At 38.4% G+C, this 19378-nt stretch overlaps 2 protein-coding genes across 9 annotated transcripts in view; both read right to left on the reverse strand.

Annotated features, from left to right (window-relative positions):
* The window catches only part of LOC6505166, a 52718-nt gene extending 37909 nt beyond the window's left edge, over window positions 1-14809 (reverse strand). The window contains exon 1 of the mRNA XM_032452073.2: window positions 14168-14809. The gene's annotated coding sequence lies outside the window, so the exon portion shown is untranslated. The remainder of the gene's footprint in view (window positions 1-14167) is intronic.
* A 273-nt stretch (window positions 14810-15082) lies between these two features.
* On the reverse strand, window positions 15083-19291 carry LOC6505164 (serine protease Hayan). 8 transcript variants are annotated; one of them, XM_044717426.1, is made up of 8 exons: window positions 19159-19291; window positions 18948-19007; window positions 17333-17424; window positions 17070-17253; window positions 16307-16933; window positions 16086-16162; window positions 15567-16022; window positions 15083-15501 (listed from the first exon to the last, which is right to left on the reverse strand). In XM_044717426.1, exons 3-8 carry the CDS (start codon window positions 17412-17414, stop codon window positions 15155-15157), a joined length of 1773 nt encoding a protein of 590 aa, XP_044573361.1. In that variant the 5' UTR covers window positions 17415-17424; window positions 18948-19007; window positions 19159-19291; the 3' UTR covers window positions 15083-15154. The 8 variants fall into 8 exon arrangements, with proteins under 8 accessions (XP_044573361.1, XP_032307916.1, XP_044573360.1 ...); XM_032452025.2 differs by having other exon boundaries at window positions 17333-17427; XM_044717425.1 differs by having other exon boundaries at window positions 18948-19010; window positions 19159-19288.
* Window positions 19292-19378: the final 87 nt, after the last annotated feature.

Below are 19378 nucleotides of genomic sequence, written 5' to 3' on the forward strand. Positions count from 1 at the left end.
GATCGTAGAGTTCTCTGATACTCTCTTTACTCTTTGTGCTCTCCTCTCTACCTGAATACCGTTAACCAACTCCATATGAAATTTCATTCAAATTCTCTTAAATCTTTTAAATAATTAAATAGCCGAGAAACTGAGGCCATAAATCGGATTTAAATGCTTTTCCAGTTCACTTTTCCGATTAGTTGGCTTTCCTACGCTGGCTGCCTGTCTTTATTAGCCTTTTTGTGAATTTTAAATAATTCTCTCCTTCATCCTTCATCCTTTCTCCTTGCCAGGACCAGGACCAGGACCAGGACACCTGCTGCCAGAAAGGACTACCTTACCATTCACATCCCATCCTGTGCGCTCTGGCAGTCCTCTAGCGAGTTAATCGCTCATCAACACGCAACGTTCGGCGGCTGAGCAAGTGTATTTAATTAGCAAACAAATGATTTTGATAGCCAGCCACGCCCCAACGCCCACGTACGCCCCCCTTTTGGGCCATAAAATCAACGAGAGAGAAAGTCAAATTATTTGGCCATAAAAATTTGTCATGTAGAACGGAACGAGTGGGAGGGAGTGGCGGGCGGAAGGCAGCTCTCAATGGCGGATGGATTGGAATAACGGTACATACATTTTCATCAGCTACACTGAGAGAAACTTTAGGGGGTTGGTCTAGGGGTTTATGCAGGAGACTAATAACTATAATATATAATTAATACTATAGTCTGTACTACCTACTTATACACTTAACTTATATTCTTAGTTTATACACTTATATTCTTACTTATTTACTTACTTATGTACTAAAAAATAAACTAACTAACTAACTAAACTAACTATTCTACAAAAAAATATAAAATAGTATATTTTAAAACAGTTTCTAAATTAATTAATATTATAATATCTTTTAATCTGTTTACCCCTTTTTCTGTAACTATTATTCCTTTAAAATGTTCTCTTAAAATGTCTTAATATTTATTTTTAAACCCTCAATTTATTTTACAATTTTATATTTAATTAATGATTACATAATTCCTTTCAGTGCCTACCAAAAATTAAATAAAAACGCCACAAATTTTCGAATAATGCGTCTTCGAATCGGGTGCGTCCATAAATTAGCAGCCAGGAGAGGGAGAGGCAGTGGCAGAGGGAGAGGGAGAGGACAACCAGACTCTCTTCAGTTGGAAACTTTTATCAGGCTTTTTACAGTTTCATTTCCCCAGACCCCACTTGGCCTCCCTTTTAGCCCCTCTCTTAACCTACCTCTTGCTCTTTTTTGGCCAACTGGTGCGATGCGGCATTGACTGATTATGGCTGCCAGTCGGAAAATAAACACACAAAAAGGTATATGGCATGAAGGATAATGGCTTTAGAAGGGGGTAGGTGGGGTAGGGGGGTTGTACATGGAAATTGATAAGCCAGTTGCCGTTACTTTGTAAACAAAAACACACACAACAAAAACAAGAGGAAAAAAAAAACAAAAGTTTATAAAAACAAAAATAACAAAAGTTGGCAAGTTTTTTGCTTAAAAAATTTAAATAAAAAATATAAAAATAATAAATTTTTGGGAAAGAGACTAAAGAAATTGTATTTTTTCTCGTACTTCTGTTGATTATAAAATAAAAACTAATAAAAATAGATTGAAGAATAAAAAAATAAATATAAATAAAAAAAAGTTATAGGAAAATATTTCCCCGGACAATAAAAAAAAAAAGAAATAACTCTCCCACTTTATGTTTCAATAAAAAAAAGGAAGCCACTTGGAAGGACTTGAGTACCACCCCTAAACTTAAGGGTGGTCCTTAAGGAGCGTGTGCATGTCCTGGACACGGACTCCCCTCCACCCCCTCCCCCGGATGGATCAATGGCTTTGATTCCCTATTCATGGCATTCCTAATGATACTAGAACCCCCCCTTATTCGAACGAACGAAATAATTGCGCAATTATTTAATTATTGCGCATTGCGATGCTTTTCGATCGGAAATGGGAAATGGGAAATCGGAAGTCGAGTTGCGGAAGCGCATTACCCCCCCCTGCACCCTCGGGGAGGGGGTAATTAGTTTAATTGAATCAATCATATTGGCGTGTAACGGTGCTCGGGCCATTGGCGATTGTCTCCATTGTCTCCAAAGGGAGAGCGAGCAACAGTTATTCCGAGGAGCGGCTCTCTCCCTCTCCCTCCCTACCTCCCGGAGAGGAGGAAGCGTGCAAATAATTGCATACTTTCTTGCATGTCGGCTGGGGATATTTTCTCTTTTTTTTTCTTCTCGCTTTTGGGACTAAATGAAGGAATGCTTGGATGGTTGAATGACTGAATAGTTGAATGACTGAATGGTTGAATGGATAATTCAATGATTCAATGATTCAAGCCACGAGGCACTCAACGTAATTGCTACTCCTTCTGGCACTTCCCTAGCCCTAGCCCTAGTCCTAGCCCCCCGCCAGGACCTCCTTCGCAGGACCAAAACTCGGGACTCCAAACGGAAATTGATTTCGCAAGCCGTTGGCTAATCAGCTCCGGCAGTTTTCCCGGCAAAACTTGCAACTTCTTAAGCGCTTTTCACCATCGATTTTTCATGCTCCTTCCTCTCTCTACCCCCTCTCTGCCCCTTTTTGTAACTCTTCTTATCCCCTTATTTTGGGAAGTAACGGGAAAAAAGATCCATCAGAGATGACATCCAAGACGATGGATGCATTCTCTGATGGATGGGAAAATTATTCCAATTATTGCTTAAAAATTAACTATTTTTATTACTTAATTATTTTTTAAATTTACTGTTTTTAACATTAACAGGTATAACCCTTTTTCCTAAAAATTGTTTCTTTAAAAAATATCATAAAAGCTTAAAAAAACTAATTTATAACTAAGACTTGACTTAAAAAAATATTTAAAATATTAATTTGACACCTAATTATAATAAAATATATAATAATTTAAGAAAACATTAAGAGCAAAAACAAAATAACACTATTTTTCAAAAAATTCCCTTGAAACAATTAAAAAAACAATATCATAGAAGCTTAAAAACTTAATTTATAATTAAGAATGGATTTAAAATATATAATAATATAAGAAAATATTAAGAGAGAGCAAAAAAAAAAACCACTATTTTTGTAAAAGCTCCCTTGGAACAATTAATAAACTAATTTATAATTAAGACTTAAATTTTAAAATATATTCTTAATATTAATATGACACTTATTTAAATTAAACTATATAATAATTAAAGAAAATATAAAGAGAGAACCAAAAAACCACTATTTTTGTGAGAATTCCCTTTGAAACAATTAAAAATTTCCCTCCAAAACTCTCTTCTCTCTTCAGAGGCAAGTCCCATCATGTCTGATCTCCATTGGCCAGCTGGGACGCACTGCTCTCCCCGATTAGGGTATTAACACTTCGGTCTTATCGGGAATGGCTCCGGGCTGTTATCGTCCTTGTCGCTGTCGTTGCTTTTATTTGATTTTTGCTACTTTGGCTGACTGGCAGCTCGAACAAGACAACTACAAAAGCGCAAGGCTGAGGAGGGGGTGGGGGTGGGGGTGGGGGTGGTGGCTCTGCGGGTCGGAAGGAATTGACAAGTTTCTACTTGAGTTTGCAGTCAAAGACCATTTGCCTGAGAGTCCTGCCAAAGTCAGTCCTGCAAGTCTGTGTCTGTGCCTGTGTGTGTGTGTAAGAGAGTGTGTCTGAAGGCGTTGACTGCCCACCCATGGGCACACTCCCCCTCCCTCCCCCCCTTGGGAGCAGGGGCAATGCAAGTCGCCTTCGGTCATTGACTTGGCTGTCTCTTCCTCCCTCTCTCTATCTCTTTCTCTTTCTATTACTCTTACTCCCTTTGCTGCAATTTGCAAGACACCACCCCCCTATCCCCCCCCCTCGTCCTTGCCAATTGTCAATAGCAACAAAAATTTTCAAAGCAACTTGACTGCTCGCCGGAATATTTCCCAAACCTAACGGTACATAACGGTAATAGTAACTGGGAATTCTTGCACAAATTCTCCGAAAAAAAATCAAAAAAAAAAAAAACAAAAAATCAACTCCCAAGTGGGCCACATTGATTTTGGTACCAATGGCCTGTGGCGTCTGGGCTGGAATATTTTATATATTATATTATATATTTTTATATATTTTACTTTTTTTAAATTTATTTTTAAACTAATACCTCAAACTTTTGTATATATTTTTTAATAATAAAAATATAATAAGAAATAAATTCCCTATAGACACTTATACTATTTAAATTATAAATATAAAATATAAATATATTTTTTTAATTTTTTATTTAAAACTCCCAAATATTTCCCAAAAATTGCCCCAAAATGGAGGCGGAACCGCCATTTGCAATTGGCGACTTGTATTGTCTGTCGGGATGTTTAACGGTGCGTATGATTAATCTTGTTCTCTTTTTTCCCTTTCCTCTCTCTTCTCTCTTCTCTCTTCTCTTTTTTTTTTTGATTTTTTGGCAAGAGGAATTCAATAACGGTTAACGGGGGACTGCCCCAAGGACTGAGAAGTGAGGACTCCGGGGACAGGAGACTCCCTGAAAAGTTTACTAATTGCAAATTAGTGCAAAAATTTTAAATGGAGATTTGTGGATGGTCAGGAGGGGGAGGGGATACCCATTAACACTTAATCCTCCCCTCCCTCTCCCGCCCTCCCTCTCCCGCCCTGTGTGTTTTGAGAGGAAATCCCTTTAAAGAAAATCCCTTTCTGCATTTTTGTGGTTTACGAAAAAAAAAAAAATCAAAAACTAAAAGGGGGTCAAAGGTTGCACAGGATCTGGGGGGCGACTCTTGACCTCTCCCTTGCCTTTCGCCTTGACTTGGATTTCCCTTCTCTCTCTTCTCTATTTTTTTGTCATTTTTTTTTATATTTTTTTTGTTCACAGCTTGTGGAATCCTTGAACCCGCATTCTCTATTTTTCTCCTGAAATGGGAGCAGAGAGCGTCTGACATTGTTTACGAGTCGGGGGGCTGGCCATAGGCTTTTTATTTTCATTTTTTTATTCATTTTTTGTTTCTCAACAAAAGCCTCAGCTGAGAGCATTCTCGCATTTGCATAAAAAACAGAAAAATAAAAAACAAAAAATAAAAAAAAGAGAAAAATGGAATTAAGAACGCATTCAGGAAAGGTGCAATTTCTTTGAAAATCTCTCCCTCCCGGCACCTACCATCCCCCGGCCATTTCCCGGCAATTTCCCGGCAAAATTAAAAAGTCACAGGCTGGAAAAATTAATAGCTGATGGCAACCCTGCATAATTGGGCAACCCTTGCCGAGAGGAGGAGCTCCTAGTAACCGCCATATGCGTGACCCGACTATTGATGAACTTCAGAGGACAGACGGCGCGTGCGGTGAACTTTTCTGGCTTCCTTAACCCCTAACCCCCAACCCTTAACCCCTAGCCTCTTTTGTGGTCACCTGCTTTGGGGAAGAGGAAGTGGAGGTCCTGAATGGTTGACAAAAAGGCTTCGTCCCGGTTCCGGACAATAAAAAAAATAAGGAAAGAAAGAAAAAAAGCCAACAAGAATCAAGTATCCGCCCCGTTTCCAATTCCAAAGTTCAAACCAAAACATTTTCGGCTTTTTAGCGGAATTTTCCGGGAAACTAGAGAGATTTAATTACAAAATTTGCATATTTTTTAAAAAAGGGCGTTTTCAAGATTGTTTTTAATGAATATTAATTAGGGAATAATTAAAGAATTATTAGTGTTAATTATTATTAAAAATTTAAATAAAATAAAGAGACTGGGCTTAGTTTTCATACAAAATCAGTTTAATTAAAAATCAAATGATTATATTTTTTGTAGTTGAAACTTTTAAGGACTTTTTCATAAAATTTCCACCTCTTCTATCTGCGATCTCCGATCTCAGAGCCAAGAGCCTTTATTCCCTCTCCCTCTCTCTCTCTCTCTTTTTCTTTTTTACTTTAAATCACTTTCTCTTTAAAAGTGTGATATTGTCTCTTTAACTTTTTTGCTTTAAGTCTCTCTTGAAGAGTAAAATTAAATCCTAACTCCCTCTTCCAGCCCTTTAAACTAAATATTTAATACAACTCTTAAAACTTAAATCAAAAATTAGTTACTAAGCCTTAAAGCGAAATACTTGGAAGTCAATTAAACAATTTCTGTTGGCCTTATTTTTTGCTGTTTTTTTTTTGTTGGCTTTTTGGGGCAACGGGTTCTTGTTTCAATTATAATCTAATAAGCTTAATTTACCGTTGACCGAAAGGCATGGCAGAGGCGGGGGAACAGGGAACTGGGAGGTGGGAGAGCCCCACTGTACAGTGGAACCTGATTAGATTTGAGTCGCATTTAAGCCCATCAAAAGCGACTGGCCACGGCTCGTTATTCATTAACTTTAATGAGTTCATTTGACGAGGGAGTACCACAGGCGGGTGGAAAGTGGGTGGCAAGTGGGCGTGGCATGGCCTGTCGATTTTAAAAGGCTTGAATTCTGAGGCCTGAGGTGGGAGGCCTAATTGACAGCCAGTCCCCCCTCTTCCTCAACTGTGACACATTTTCTTTCGTTTTCTTCTTCTTCTTTTTTTTGTTATTATTAATTATAATTATTATTAGAATTTTTTATTCTTCCAGACAACTAATTGAATTACAAAGGTTCTCTTAGTCCAGGCCACTTAACACTTAAAGAGAGATGAGAGAAGAAGAGAAAAAGGTCTTCTAGACATATTTCCCGTTATTCAATGACATTCTTTAAAGTCTCATTTCTTCAAAAAAAAAAAAAAAAAAAGGAGAATAAAAAATGCAAATTAACAAACTCGCTCAGATAGCTTCTAATAAGGAGATTATGGGCCCTGTTATGGCCATTAGCTGGCAGAGCCCCTCCTTCCCGCCACTTTTTATGGCAAATTTTTGTGTTTTTTTTTTGCAATTTGCTGATGGAATGCCGGAAAGTACAGCTGCCACGTAATTGACGACAAGGGCGCTGATTTATGGCAGAGAGACACAGACAGAAACAGAGCCAGTGGAGAGAGGTGATCGTGAGATCACGTTCCAAGGGGGGGTTTTATTGATAAGGATTAAGTTTTTAATGCAATTTTAGGGTTTATGAAGCCAAATTCTTTGTTTAGGTAATATTTTTATTATTTTTATAACAAAAACAACAAAAAAACACTCTTTTTGGGAGAGTTTTTAGACTATCTTTTACTCTCTTGAGAGAAAGACTCTCTCTCTAAGTGATCTTTGTTTCCGTAGCTGATTATGGCAACTCTGGCTTAGAGAGTCAGCTACCTCTCTCCCAACAAAGAAAAGAGCATACCATGGGAGAGCTTTAAGAAGAAAAAGGACAGGCATAGGCCCTCAAAAAACACTCTCTTTAGGCCATGATCCGTTGTATTATGACAATGAGGGAACATGATATTCAAGACAAGAATAAACTTGAACAATTATGCTAACCACGAATCCTGGCATTAAACTTGGCCACGTCACTGCCAGAGTTGCCATCGCTTTCATTCCCTTCTCTCTCTCTCTCTCATTCCGGCGACCGTGACAACATTTTTAATTACATGCCACATAGCGCGGCAGCAACAGGCATTCAAATATCAAGTACGACAACAAAGCTGCAAAATAATTTACGCATTGTAAACGCTACCAGGACGAGAGTCCTTGTCTCCCCCTCCCTCTACCTCTCTAAATATGAGGCCACCCCCTTGGAGGCCGCTTCTTTGGAACTTTCGACTCTGTTTCTGTTTTTCTTTTGGCGCTTTCATTAAGGATATCCATACGGCAGGCAGTCGCAGGACGTGTCAGGGCACGGCAGGACCTGTGCGGGGTATTGGGGGTTTACGATGCGTGTGTCAGGTTTCCAGGGGGAGGGGGGCTGGCTGGGAAGGGGATATTAGGAGCAAGGAGCCACCTCCCCGAGAATGCAGTCGAAAGCACGCTCCACTGTTTGCCCAAAAAACCAAATGGGAATGGTAACAGGAACTGGTTGGCCGGGAAGGGGTTACACTCGAAGAAATGGCTAGGGGAGAGTATTTTTTTTGGTATTTTTTAAGAAATATACACATTTTAACTTCTAATTGGATGGAATACCGCTTGAAAAGTAAAATTTTTCACTTTTAGATCCAAAGAATGACTAGTTGGGAATTATAATCAAAAAATTATAAGATTTTAGAGTGTTTTTTGTTGTTTTTCTGTAAAATTTAGACTAATATTTATTAGAATTTTTAATAATTGTAGTAATTGGATAGAAAAGATTAAACAGTTTTGAAGTGAAAATAATAACTAGTTGGGAATTATAACAAAAAGGATAGCAAATGGAGTAAATATTTAAGAGATTTTTATTGTTTTATCTTAAATTAATAAATATTGTGTCAAAAAAATGTGTAGTTGGGAATTAGAACAAAAAAGGATAAGAAAAGGAGAGAAGATTTTAGAGTTTCTTCATTTTAAGAAGACTTTTATCTAAAAAAAAATACCTAGTTGGGAATTATAACAAAAAAAGTCAAGATTTGAAAGCATTTTAAGGCTTCTAGATAGATATTTTTTATTAAATTAGATATAATATACTATAATTATCTTAGTTATGAATATATCTTATTATTTTAATATTATAACTTGTTAAGAAATTGATTAAAAAACTGCCCTTTTTCCCTCAGTGCTCTAACAAAGACAGGAGGCGTATGGAAATTGGTTAAGTGGGGAAAATGGGAAATGGCATCTCACACACACACACTCACACACACACACACTGACACACACACGTGCTAAGCCCTCGACTCGGGGAATCGATTAAATTTTCTTTTAATGCCCGACCATAAATTTCCCTTTCGAGTTGCCAGTTCCGAGTTTTCCAGTGCCATTGTCAACGACCTTTCACCAAAAAAAAGAAGGAGAAGCAAAACAAGAAAAGGAGAAATGAGAAATGAGAAGAAAAAAAAGATAAAGGAAACCCCCAAAAAGAAAGAGCAACAGAAATTGAAACACAAACAGCAAGAAAGAGAAACAGAAACATGCATGATACTTACATGTGTAAAAGAAACAAAAAAAAAACAAAAAAAAAATAAGAAAAAATAAGAAAAAGAATAAAATAAAAATAAAAATAAAGAAAAGAAAAGCAAAAATTATGTCTAATGTCAGAGTGGCGAGTTGAGCTGATTCTTTATCAGAGCTAAGTGGCAGGAATACGTCTCTGCCCCGACTGGCAGGTCCTGGCGCAAGGACCTCCCTCCCTCCCTTCCTCACTCCACAACTCTCCAACTCACTTATTATGTATTTGTTGTGGGGCTGTGGAGGGGGAGGGAAGGAGGAGGAGGAGGACACTACGGAGGACCCTCCTCATATGCCAAGTCAGGAGAGTCATTTCCGGCTCTGGGAAATGCAGAGACAGCAGGACTCTGGGACTTAAGGACTTCGGGACTTGAACTTTGATTTTTAATTAATTTTTTTGATAGTTTTTGGAAGAAAAAGAGAAGAATTCTACAAACTAAGAGCTCTACAAGCCAAGAACTCTACAAGCAAAGAACTCGACAAACTTAGAATTCTGCAAGAACTCTACAATTCTGCAAGAACTCTACAATTCTACAAGCTCTCTGCAAGAACTCTGCAAACAAAGAACTCTACAGATAGCCAGGAAGAACTCTACAAACTTAGAACAAAAAAATCGAAGAATTCTACAAAGTTTGAATTCTGCATGTTAAGAACTCTACAAGCCAAGAAGTCCATTAAGCTTAGTAGTCTACAAACATAGAACTCTACAATCTAAAGACTCTACAAGCTAAGAAATCTACAAACTTGTAACTCTACAATTTGTAGAACTGTAAGCTAAGAACTCTACAAACCAAAAATTCTCCAAGCTATTAGAATGAGAAAGCAAAGAAACTCTTTCCCTCTCTTCTCTATCGCTCCCTTCATGGCTTAATAATTCTCTTCAACTCTCCTTCGTAGAAACCCCCTCCCTCTCTTAACCCCTTGAAGCCCACTTAATAGAGCTTAAAACGAGAGGCCCCCTTAATCCCAGGGTATGTCTCACTTCGAGCCAGTAATCTCCTCCTCCTCCTCCTCCTCTAATATCCTCCCTCTCCATCCTCCAACTCCTCTCGCTTCGCTGCCGAAATGAGAGATTTGCGAAAAGATTTACGCGCCAAACTGAAATGAACTTTTGTGTTTGAATTTATGGGCAGCTCAGGGGGGGTGGGGGGTGGAGTTAGGGGGGAGGAGAGGCTAAGTAACTAACACCATTAGCTGCTTAGTTTCTGCTACCGCCCCCCCCCCCCCCCCTCCTCCTCCTGGCCATCATCCCAAAGCCATCTTGGCATTTTTATTGCTGCATTCCTGGGAAGAAAAACAAAAAAAAACATCCCAAGAACATCGCAGAAATCGCAGAAATCATCGCTTAAGTCAGCTTTCCGTTGAGGAATTGCTGAAAGGACACTAGCCGGCAGGACACTAGACGGCAGGACACTAGACGGCAGGACACTGGCTGGCCGGGCACTCAGGTGGAAGCAAGAATTCCAGGATATTGAAGAGGATTAAGTTCCGAACGAAAATAAAACGGCTGCACTTTAATCTCTCTCTCTCTGCCGAAATGTATCTTTTTTTTGCCTATTTTATGAATAGGAATATGGAGAGGCCCCCTACTCTCCTTTAAGGAATAAAAAGTGCAAATTGTTGGTCCTTCAGAGATTTTAAATCGCTTTTTTGAGAGCCTAAAAGTAGGCAATGCATGTGTTATGATTGTATTTGGAGATTACAGTTCCCTCGGAAGCGGAGACATGATAGAAGGAGAGTGGGAGGAGAGAGTGAGAGACACCTTTGGAGACTTAAAATACGAGATTTTTTGGAGAAAGTGGAAAATGGATAAGCTCTCAAAGAAGATTTTAAGATTTAAGGCCTTAAACCAGGCCTCTAGATCTTAAAAATCAATTGTTTAATTTAAGTTTATTGGAAAAATTCAAAAAAAGGAAAAATGGAGTAGAAATTTGTAAAAGAGCCTAAAAATAAAATTTATACGTTAAAAATAAATTTTTTGATTAAATTTTAATTGAAAATGAAAAAAACTCATATTGATTACATAAATAGAATGTAAATTTTTAATAAAAAAAGTCCTTAAAGATATGAAATCTCTTTATTGAGAGCCAAAAAGCAGGCTTTAAAAATGTAACAAATCAAGTAAGTGACAGATTTCTCAGAATTCCATATGAGAAAAATCTTTGGAGATTTTAAATCACTTGTCTAGGAGCCTAAAAGCATGCAATTAATAATTAAAAATTAACTTTAAGGGGAAATTATAAGCAGAAGATAAGAAAAATATGCCAGAGAAGTCTTCTAGTCTTTGGTTTTCTTAAAGATAATATTTTTTAGTTAAATTTTTAATTAATTTAGCGATTAAATATCTATATTTTTATCGTTTTTTTTTATTAAATATGTGAAAATAAGTGAAAATTATGTTAAATTTTAACAAAACTTAAGAGAGTATATCACCGTAAACTGTAGTATAATTTTCAATAAATAAATAACAAAATATATCAATGCCATGGAATGGAAATATTATTTAAACATTTTTAAGGATTTAATTTCAGTTAATAGTTTAATAATTATATATAATTAGTATTTATAAAATACTATTATTTGCTGAGTGAATAAGTGAAGAAAAGATTTAAGCTTCTGGTAGATCTGAAAAGTAGTGATACTTTTTAGTTTTTAGTCTTTTTTAAGTATTATCCCACACTTTTAAAGCTCCTAATTGAATATTTAAATCAAAACAACCAAAAGCCCCTTGAAACCCCTGTTTAGTACCATCTCCTGGCGCTTCTAGTAGTTCTTATTAATTAAAAAAGGCCCAGACATCACATATCTCAGTAGGTAGTAGGCAGTAGTACTATCTAGTATGTAGTTTAGTGTGTGGCTTAGTATATACTATAGTTAGTAGCCTTGTTGGGCCAAGTTGCGGTCGGAAGGCAAATAAGCGGCCAATAAAAATATTATTAATACGCCGGGTCAGGGGGGGGGGCCACTGAAAGAAAAACATGGCCAGTGTAGCTGGTTATCGTTATTCTGTTTAGATAGCACTTGTCGGAATTAAAGGGGGGGTCCTCACTCACTCACCACTCACCACCCCTGTTGTTTGATCTGATAAAATGGATGATGTATAATTTATTTCTTGCCGTGCACCCCCAATCCTCTCTAGTTGTCCGCCTGTCCGCTTGTCCGTCTGTCCGCTTGTCCGGCCAAAGGGAAATTAGCAGCAGGAGCACATCACCCATCACGAGTGGTGTGTTGGGTGTGTTTTGGCCATAAATTTATTAACTTAGTGTCACATTTATAGCCACTCTCGTCTAACCGCCAACACCACACAGTGTCCAAGGACCAAGGACGAGTTTGCCAAGGGGGGCAGTGGGGGCAGGGAGACAGGAAGTCCTGCAGGACATCCTTTAAAATTCACTTCAAAATTCGCTGACCAAACGATTGGTGGCCGGCCAACCGGCCAAAGTGCCAACTATTTTCACAGTTTCCACTGTTCTCACTTTTTGTTGCGAATTCTTAATTATTTTGTAGAATTTATATTTTGTGTTTAACTTTCCATAAAAAATAAAGAAATGTTAGAGAAGGGAGGGGAAAGGGGGAACATAAACTATGGGATTTTTTAATATTTTTGGCTTTTTAAGAGACACTTTTCTTTAATTTTAGTTGTTTTTTTTGAATTATTTTCACTTTATTTAAACTTGATGTTTTTAAGTTATTTTTTAATGAATAACAAGTACTAATTAAGTTGGCATAACTTTTTTTAATAAATTAGAATAAATTAAATAAAATATGGATGGAATACCCCCTAAAAACTATCACTTTTGAGCAAATTTGTGTTATTTTTTGTCAAAATATGAAATTCAAATCAGAAAAAAAAACAAAAAACTGAAAGAAACTTTTGAAAAATGAAAACTTTTCTAGTTCTAGTATTTTTTGTGGAATAATTTTATAGAAACACAGAAACTTTCTTTATATAATTATTATACAGCAGAGATTTAATTCAATAAATTAAAACATAAACTAAAAGATTACTTTTGAATTACTTTTATATTAATTGATAACTAGTATGAGAAAATTATAAAAAAAAGAAATAAATATAAATATACAACAATGTCTAAAATAATTTTCAATTTTAAGTAATTTAAGAGCTTCTAGGAGGGAAATATTTTTATAAATAAGAAAAAAAAAACAATAAATTATTTTATTATGATTATAATTTAAAGGCAAGGACTTAGTTTAATGAATTATAAAAAAAAGAAACTAAAAGAAACAGAAACTTTAAGAGTAACTTTGAAATAGTTTTTAAAAATTATTATTTATTATTTATTATTATTTATAAAAATATATTTTCTGGAATCTGGAATAATTATAACTTTATGTTTTTGAGTAATTTATTGAATATTAGCTCCTAAAAGGGATTTAATTTAGTATGCATACTAAACAGAAACTAAAAGCCTAACTTTGCCTTTATATTAAATATTAAATTAACATTAACATTAAAACCCTTAAATAATGATCTAAAACAAGAAAATATTAAAAATTGTATATTGCCTTGCAATTATTAAATATTTAACATTAAAACTCCTAAAAAAAACACTCCATTAATAATAATCTAAAAAAAAAAACAAAAAAAAAAAAAGAAAACAAGAAAAAAAAACCGTAATTCAATTTAGATTCCTGACCGTTCTCGTCACCTTTTTGGGGAGGGAGAAGGGGAGGAGGGGCAGTGCCTTATCCCGGGATTACAGAAGCGACTTGGGCCCAAATCGGGAGATATTCGAGGTAATACCCGAGTATCCGGCCGGGTCTGGCTCATTTGTCAAGCTGGCTTAGAGGCGGCGGCGGGCGGGGCTCATGGGCCCCGAAAATCAGACAAAAAAAAAAAAGAGCAAGACAGGACTTGCATTTATTTTCCCCTCCTCCTCCTCCCCCGGGCTGAATCATTAACCATGCACCTGTTGTTTGCTGTTCTGATTATGCGAGGGGGAGGGGAGGGGGAGTAGGTGTACTAACTGGTTCCGATCGAATGGCATTAGCCCTGGAAATGAGAGCCGTTATCGGCGGAGGAACAGATGTGGCCCCAAAATCAATTTCCCACCATATTCCGTTATGTGGGTGGGCGATAAGAACCGTTGTTTAATCACCAAAATTAACCAAAAACCACAAAACACAAGAGAGAGACACAAAAAAATTAACTTACATTAACCGTTAACTGGAGTCACTAGATGATACTATTCTTATTCTTCTTCTTGCTTTTTTAGTTTGTTTTTAGTTTATTTTTTAAACACCGAGCACTTTAAAAAAAATATTTAAAAAACAATAACTAAAAAGAATTAAAGAAACACGACGCGAAAATAGAGAAGTTCAAGTCTAACGGTACTCGATCGGTATCAAACACTTGCGGCACTTGATTTTGAAACTCTGTCCGGTCGTAGCCGCTCTCCTCGGAACTCGCACTCACTCTGTTTTTTTTTTGTTTTTGGGGGCTTGGTGTCAGTTCTCCGGTTTCCTTTTTCGGGGTGAAGGAGAAGGTTGTCGCTCGCTGTCTCGCGACCAACTGAGCTCCAAAATGCAGAAGCGGCCGCATTTAAGCAGGTCCCGTTAACGCCAAAAAGAGCGGTGGGAGTTCTTTTGGTGGCTTGCCACGCAGTAAGCCGGCCGTTTTGAGGAGCACACTGTGTAACGGTAAACAGCTGGGCTAGAGAAGCTCAGTAAGCAGCTTTCGTTGGCATTTTTTCACACAACTGGCAGTGCTGTGCGACGGTGAGCGAGAGAGCGGGCCAGAGAGCTTAGGAGAGCATGAGCGAGCGTGCTTTGTTTACGTACAAGCGGACAAGATGCAGGCGGCAAAACTTTGACACTTGCCAGGGTTGCCGAAAAAGAATAATAAAAATATAAAGAATATTTGATATTCTATAAAATAAAATTAAATATTATAGTTGTTTAAAATAAAAAAATTAAATCAATTACATCTTTAGTTTTTTTTTTTAATTAAAAGAGAATAAAGGACAAAGAGAGAGAATAACAAGTACCTTTAAGCTTTTGGATGGCAACCCTGAAAAGTTTATTTATGTTTTTAAACTCAAAATATCAGTTTTTTAAATAAAAAAATATGTTTTTTAGTATTGTTTACTTTAAGCCATTTATTTTAAGTCAGTCCTGAGATTCAAACCAAGTGAGTTTTTGGTCAGACGCGGTTATCCGGCCACACGATACCCTCGATGTAGTCGAGGAAGGCGGCAACCCTGGAGTAGAGGCCAGGGGTGGCGCTGGCACAGCCGATGCCCGCCGAGATCACGCCCTGGATGTTGTAGATGCTATCGGTGATGTTCAGCTCCTGGATGAGCGGGCCGCCGGAGTCGCCCTGGCAGGCGTCCTTCTTCTGCTGCCGGTCGCCGGCGCACATTTGCGACTCGATGATGCCCATTTTGAGGGACCTGGAGGAGGTGGGCTGGTTGGCGAACGCCTCGTTGCACTTGTCCAGCGGAACCAGTTCCAGGGGCGCTCTCAGCAGCAGCGTTGAACGCGCCTTGGCTGTAAGGACATCAAAAGGATTAGACTTCTAAGAGGAGGATCTGGGGAGGATCTCTGGGACCTACTGGTGCGATTGACCTGACCCCATCCGGCCACAAACAGGCTGGCGCTCTGGGGCGGATCACGGATGTCGGTGTTGAGGCAGGCGGGTCGGATGATCTCGTTCCGGGGCGCCGCCTCCGCCAGCTCCAGGATGGCGATGTCGTAATACTTGCTGAAGCTCACGTAGCTCGGATGGATCATCACGCTCCGGACGTTGATGTCCACGTAGCCGCGGTCCGGTTCGTTCAGGTTGATGGCCCCCAGCCGGACGAAGGCCGGCTGGAACTCCTCGCTGATGCAGTGGGCCGCCGTCAGGACATAGCGATCGTCGATCAAGGATCCGCCGCACCGATACTCCGTCGTCCCGAAACTGTTGTACGCTATGGCCGCCATATGGGGATATACGCCCAGACCCACCCGAACTCCGTCCAGGATGCGCTCTCCCAGGGGCAGGGTGTCGCCACGAATTTTTCTGCAGGCTAAGGATTCAAGAAGGATAAAAAGGATGTACCATATTACTTTATTTTAGGGAGCCTCTGTACCTGCCACTGCTGGACGCTCTCTGGCCTCCTGGCCAGTTCCAGCATCCCTTGTGGAGTTGGGCTTCGAGAACCTGTCACTGCCGTGAAAGAGAAAGGAGAGTACCTGTATTAGTATCGAGGATAAGAGGTCCTTTGCCTGAGACAGAGACTGCATGCGGCTCCCTGGCTGAGGCCCACTGATGTTCACATGCCACTAGAAAGAAATGAGTTCTGAGACAAACCCCGAGGACTCCGGCTGGCGGTCTTCGCCCCGGAACTGGAAGGGCTTAAAAGGATCCATTGTCTCCGTTGGCTGGGTGACTGATACTTGGACTGGGTCCTTGACAGGAGGTGGAGCTGGCACTTGCGTGGGAATCTTGATGGGAACCTTGACTGGCACCTGAACCGGAACCTGGGGGGAGACCTCCCTCGCCTTTTCTATCTCCATGCCCTGCTGGCGCAGTCGATCGTTCACCAAGTGGATCAGACTGTTGTCCTTGTTGTTGGAGAAGGTCTCCACCGGGGGCTTCCTCGAAGGGGGTCGATTTATGATCCTGGGCTCGGGCCTGTTCCATTTCCAGTGGCCGGAGGTTCTCTCCTCTCCATTGCCACCAGTCCCAGGTATGGTGTTGGGAGGCGGAGGAGCTATTCCCCAGTGACCCACACTCTGGGTGGGCATCTTCAGGGACTCGTGGGTCTTCTGGGGCCGGGCGGTGGTGCCCAGGAGCTGATTGAAATCGAAGAAGACTTCATGTTCGTCGAGGCGCGGCTCCCTGGGACGCTCTGTGGTGGTGGTGGTGGAGGAGGTGGTCGTGGAAGTGGTTCTGGTGGTGGTTCTGGGAGTACTGGTGGTTGTGCTACTACTACGACTATAAGGGGTTAAGAGGAATTAGAAGATCGGGCTCTGGATAGTCTGCGGGGGGAAGGGGCATGCAACATCAATGGCACAGAGCCGCACTCGGAGGACACGCACAGAAGCAATCACAGATGGACTCGGGGGCTTACTCAGTGGAGGGGCAGCAGGCGGCGATGGGACAACAGATGATCTCCTCCCGCAACCCGTAACCGCAGCTGGGCACCTCGCTGGTGGACAGGGCGCCCGATCTTATGTAACCATCGACATTGAGGCAACTGGAGGAGGCACGGCATATCCCGGGTATATTGGCCTTCACCAGGCACTCATCGCCCTCTAAAAAAATACCAAAAAATAATGTTTTAAAATGTTAAAAAATAAATGTATCTATGAGATACAGATATCCGGTACTCACCATCTCCCAGTGCCACCTGGCTGGAAAAACTAAGGACGAGTACACCGAATAGGAACCAATTTCTCTCCAAGACCCCGGGCATTTTCGGTCAACTTCTGATTTTATAAAATAATTGATTAATTAAGAGTCTTAAAAATATATATTTTTTAGAGTCGGCTCTTTATAGAAGTAGAAAAAAAACAATAAAATAGAACACTATACTGTCGGTCTGTTTACAAAAATAAACAAAAAGTTGAAACTGATATTGCGAACTGCCATTGACCTACTTTTTAAGTTTATTTTATTTTTTATTCATGAGGGTGTTTAATTAACTAAATTCTATAGAAATCTTGAAGATTTTATTAAAGAATAATATTATTATTTTTATTTAAGGTGATAGGTAGAAGAATTTCAAAGAATTAAATCATTTATTTAATAAGAAATGCAATTAACAAAAATATATGGAATATTTATGTAATATGACTGTTTTCTAATCTATTTCTAGAATTGTTTTGAAGATATTTTAAAGATTATTTAAAATTCTATGGAAAACTGTTTTTAAATATTATATTTAAAAGCAATATTATTAATTTTAATAAAGGTGATGGGTGGAAAAATTTCAAAGTATTCAGAGTATTATTTGATAAGATTTATCTTTATTTTTAAAGAAAGAATTTAAATAGAATAAAAATTTGAAGAATTAAAATTAAATTCAAGATTCTATGGCCTATTTTATTATTATTATTTCTAGTATTTTAACTTAATATTATTACTTGAATTATAATTATTCTATGGACCATCAATATTAAGATTCAATTCTAGTCTGTGGTATTTTTAGAACTATTCTAGAACTCTAGAACTCTATTTTGAAATATTTGAAATATTAATAAAGTTTCCCATTGTCTAAAAAATATATTAAATTAAATTGTTAAAACTTTAAACTATTTAAAAATATAATAAATTATTAGAAAACAGACTTTGAACAAAAAGTACAGATTTCTAAGATTTCTAAGACACATCTTTTGGTTTCTTTTCCAACTTCGACTTTAAAATGTAGTTTCAAAGAAAGCTCTTTGTCCAAAAACTATATAAATTTAATTTGTTTAAAGTTTTAAACTATTTAAATATAAAATAAAATGTTAGAGGGAATTTTTTCACTAAATATGTACATTTTTCTAAGATTCTAAAATTTAATTATCCAACCCCGACTTTAAAATGTAGTTTCCAGAGAAGTTTAGACAGTAATTATACAAAGGACTGTTACTAAGTACTGTTACTAAGTACAGTTACTTAGTACTGTTAAAAAATAAAAAAAAAATAAAAAACTAAATAAAAAATAAATATATATTATCCGGCTAAGTAGTAATGACATCACGGGCTTTTCTATTCGCGACTAATTACGGAATGCGATCCGTTTAAATGGCTTCCGGCTGAAAGCCGAGTCGAGTCGGATCGAGTCGAGCGGAGCAGAGCCGTGCAATGCCAATTTTCCCCCGTGTGGATCACAAACGGAAGCTGATCAACAAGCCCCACTATCTGGAGCATGTAATGCCCACCTCTCCCCCTCCCATACACACTCTATAATATTATTATTATATTTGTTTTTTGGTCCACTTTTGAGGCTTATCGAACGCACCTTTTGACACGACCCGTTTCGGTGATTTTTTCTTTTTTTTTTTTTGATAACGAAGTGAGACTTCTTCCAGTACACGAAAATCCAAATATAAAAAAATCAAGTAAAACTCAAGAAAAATAATAAAGAATCACAATAAAAAAAAAAACCAAATCCACAACCAAACAAACAAAAAAAATAAAATAAAATAAAATAAAAAAAAAAGAATATAAACCGGTGGCTATCGCTCTGGTCAAGAAGACAACGAAAATATCACGACGAAATGGACTTATGGACGGACGGACACTGAGAATCCGAGAATCCCTGACCGCTCAGCAATGCTTCGTCCAAGCAACTGAAGCCGGAGATGGAGCTTGGCAGCTTGGGAGCTTGGGAGCTTGGGAAGAAGAGCTAGGGGTGCCCCCCAATCGCCCAGCTGATAGCGATCACAGGGC

Source organism: Drosophila ananassae, chromosome XR (genome assembly GCF_017639315.1).
Source record: "Drosophila ananassae strain 14024-0371.13 chromosome XR, ASM1763931v2, whole genome shotgun sequence".
NCBI classification, from domain to species: domain Eukaryota; kingdom Metazoa; phylum Arthropoda; class Insecta; order Diptera; family Drosophilidae; genus Drosophila; species Drosophila ananassae.